The sequence below is a fragment of the Orycteropus afer genome, unplaced genomic scaffold (genome assembly GCF_000298275.1).
Source record: "Orycteropus afer afer isolate SDZICR_OR568_19922 unplaced genomic scaffold, OryAfe1.0 scaffold00605, whole genome shotgun sequence".
NCBI lineage: Eukaryota > Metazoa > Chordata > Mammalia > Tubulidentata > Orycteropodidae > Orycteropus > Orycteropus afer.
In genome coordinates this window covers 232497-235996 of record NW_006922192.1, presented here as the reverse complement: position 1 = coordinate 235996, position 3500 = coordinate 232497, and the positions used below count along the sequence as shown (strand labels likewise).

The 3500-nt window shown below is 63.3% G+C and overlaps 1 protein-coding gene across 1 annotated transcript in view; it reads left to right on the top strand.

Moving 5' to 3' along the window:
• The first annotated feature begins 257 nt into the window (after window positions 1–257).
• PPP2R2C (protein phosphatase 2 regulatory subunit Bgamma) overlaps window positions 258–3500 on the top strand; it is a 62024-nt gene continuing 58781 nt past the window's right edge. The window contains exons 1-3 of the mRNA XM_007956311.1: window positions 258–310; window positions 364–535; window positions 1235–1369. Coding sequence (XP_007954502.1) covers window positions 258–310; window positions 364–535; window positions 1235–1369 — 360 coding nt within the window. The remainder of the gene's footprint in view (window positions 311–363; window positions 536–1234; window positions 1370–3500) is intronic.

The following is a 3500-nucleotide window of genomic DNA, read 5'->3' as shown; positions in this document are numbered from 1 at the left end:
GGCCCGTGTGCCAGGGGCTGAGCATCCAGGAGAGCTGACTAGGGGATGCCTGGCAGACTGGGGGAAGCCCGGGAGGCCTTCCTGGAGGTGGGTGCAGACCGCTGGATCTGAGGGAGAGGCAGTCCACCGCCAGCCCATGGTGTGCCCAGCCCTGGGCAGGCGCCCGAGGGAGGTTCTAGTCCATCAGCCGAGATCCTAGTGCGTGGCCTGTCTGAGGGCCGGGATGGGCAGTGCAGGTGCCTGCTGCCCAGGGAGATATGTCGGCCACCACAGGTGCTCTGGGCTCTGGCCGCAGCCTCCAGGCCGGCAGGTGGGTGCTGTCCCTTCCGGGCTCAGCCAGCCCGCACCTGTTCCTCTCACCAGGGCCTCCCTGGCCTCCATCCTTCAGGGTCCGCCACGTGTCCCGGGGGCTGGTCGAGCACCCGAGGGCCGCTGTGACGCGATGCCCACGCCGGGGGTGGTCCTGGAGCAGTGGACACGCATTCTGCGCGGTTCTGGAGGCCAGGAGTTCGAGCGGCAGCGTTGGCCCGGCCCCGCGAGGCTCTGGGGCGGGTCTCTCCTTCCGGCTTCCGGCTTCTGCTGGCTCTGGGCGTTGTGGGGCTGCAGACACGCTGCCCGGCCTCTGCTGTCTTCACGTGGCATCTTCCTTCCATCTGCCTGTGTCTCTTCCCTGCTCCTCCGGGCGCCCCTCTTCAGGATCCGCCAGCCTGGCCTCTAGGGGGCTTTTCCAGCCCCACCCACTAGCATGGCTCTCCCTTTCCCAGGGCCTCATGTGAGCAGGATTAGAACCCACCCCATGTGTTCTCACACCTGGTCTCCCCAACTCTGAGCGGTGGGGTAGGAGTGGGGAGGCTAGCACCCACCCCTGCCTGTTCTCACCCTGGGCCCTGGGGGCTCTGGCCCTGGTGGGGCGGGGGTCGTTGTGTCTCTGTGGCCCTGGCCTGCTTTGAGGAGCTAGATTTGACTGATGACGCAGGTCAGCAGCGGACAGCACCCCACCTGACTCCCGGGGGAAGAGGTGGAAAGTGCAGACGGACCTGGGGGTCTCTGTCCTGCAGCCTGTGGGGAGACAGTGGGTGGGATCTGTCAGCCAGGCACTTGGCCACAATGCTGCTGACATCCCCCCAGCCTCCTGGCTGTCCAGGGGGCCGCCCAGGAATAGGGTACCCAGGGAGAGGGCCACCGGGGACAGTCTCTGTGAAGGGCCCTAAGTGCTCTCAGACGTCAACGCCAGGGTCCTCACACCCACCCTCCTGTCTCTCTTCCCACAGCTGACATCATTTCCACCGTTGAGTTCAACCACACTGGGGAGCTGCTGGCCACAGGTGACAAGGGTGGCCGGGTCGTCATCTTCCAGCGGGAGCCGGAGGTATACGTGGGTGTGGGGCAGGCGCCATGGTGCTGGGGGGCACGTGGGTGTGCGGAAGGGTCCGCGGTGTCGGGGGCCACACAAATGTGGGACAGGGCCATGGTCCCTGGGTAAGTGCGGGTGTGGGGTGGAGGCTGTGGTGCTGGGGGGGGCACGGGTGTGCGGAGGGGTCTGCAGTGCCAGGGGGCAGCAGGTGTGGGATGGGGGCGTGGTGCTGGTGGCAGTGTGGGGGACTCCCTTGCTGCCTTTTGTGTGATTGGGGCTGGTGCAGGGCCTGCTGGGACCTGGCAGTTGGGGACAGGGCAGGGCTGGAGTGGGGTCCTGCCCTGAGCCCCACATTCCACAGAGGCTTGCTCACTGCTGATGTGTCCGGCCTCCGTCAGGGGCGAGGACCAGGCCTCCATGCTTCTGAGAACAGGGCTGGAGTTGGGTCAGGAGCACGAGCCAGTGTCTTCAGCTCTGACCGATGTAGGTGGGGGGTCTTGGCCCAGCCCTGGCCCTGGCCGAGGGACACTTGTCCTGCAGGATCTGGGAGAGGCAGGAGGCTCCTGGGCGCCACTCCTACAATGCTGAGAGCTCCTTGGTAAAAGGTCCCCGTTTACTCAGTGCCTGCTGTGTGCACACACCCCTCACTCACTCTTCCTTGCTTATCTGTCCCGGGTTGGGGTTCATGCCCAGGTCACAGACATGGAAGTGGGTGAGCACACACTGCCCTGCCTCAGAGAGGGGTGTGGCACATGTCAGTGTGGTCCTGGGATGAGATGCTGCAGGGGACAGAGATGAACTCAAGAAGATGGGGTCGAAGGAACAGATTAGAGGGAGAGGGACTGGAGAGGAGGGGAGGGGGAGGGGAAGAAGAGAAGAGGAGGAGGGTGTCAACAATGGAAAGAGGATGAGGAAGGGAGAAGGGAAGGGGAGCGGGGAGGAGGGGGAACAGGGGAGGAGAGGGAAGAGGCGGAGAGGAGGGTGAGGAGGGCTGCCGAATTCCCTCCCCCTCCAGATCTTGAGTTTCACCCTGTAGCTGATGCTCTTCAGGGATGTTGGAGCTTGGGTGTCTCACCCAGCCCTGAGGGTCTGTGAGGGGCTGTGAGATCGCTCCTCACTCAGCCCTGAGGGGCTGTGAGGTCCCCCTGACTCAGCCCTGTGGGTCTGTGAGGGGCTGTGATGTCCCCCCACTCAGCCCTGTCTGTGGGGGGCTGGGATGTCCCTCCTCACCCAGCCCTGTGGGTCTGTCAGGGGCTGTGAGGTCCCCCTGACTCAGCCCTGAGGGTCTGTGAGGGGCTGTGGGGTCCCCCTCACTCAGCCCTGTGGGGCTGTGAGGGGCTGTGAGGTCCCCCTGACTCAGCCCTGAGGGTCTGTGAGGGGCTGTGGGGTCCCCCTCACTCAGCCCTGTGGGGCTGTGAGGGGCTGTGAGATTGCTCCTCACTCAGCCCTGAGAGGCTGTGAGGTCCCCCTCACTCAGCCCTGTGGGGCTGTGAGGGGCTGTGAGGTCCCCCTGACTCAGCCCTGTGGGGCTGTGAGGGGCTGTGACGTCCCCCCACTCAGCCTTGTCTGTGAGGAGCTGTATCTGCCCTCCTCTGCACATAGGATCTTAACAGCTCAGAGCCCAGTCTGCTCTCTCCAGGCTTACTGTGGCTGGGGTCCACTAGGAACACCAATCACAGCCCCCTCTTTTGCAAAGTCTAGGAAAAAAAATGTTCTCTTAATGTTTAGTTTTCCTTTAACATTTTCTGGTCTCACTGATGCTTGCTCAGAGCCAAGGAGAAATAGTGAACTCGAGGCAAATACAGTGGAGAACTTTGAAGTGTCTCAGGGGCAAAGGCAGCACCCAGACTTCACAGCAGACCACGTAGAAGTTAACCAAGGTCTGTGACCGAGCACGGCATGAGTTGGGGGTGGGACGTGCACGGCAGGACGGATGCTCTTTCCTCAGATGCAGCACCAGGTTGGGAGGGCGTGGCATCCACAGGAAGAGCCGTGACTCCTCGTTGCCCAGAGCAGGAGGTTGAATGGGAAGGAGGACTCTACCCTGACGCCCTGGCAAGACCTCGGGACAGAGCCTCGTTGTTGTCAGGTGCCCTCGAGTCACTTCCGACTCATAGCGACCCCACGCACAGCAGAATCACACACC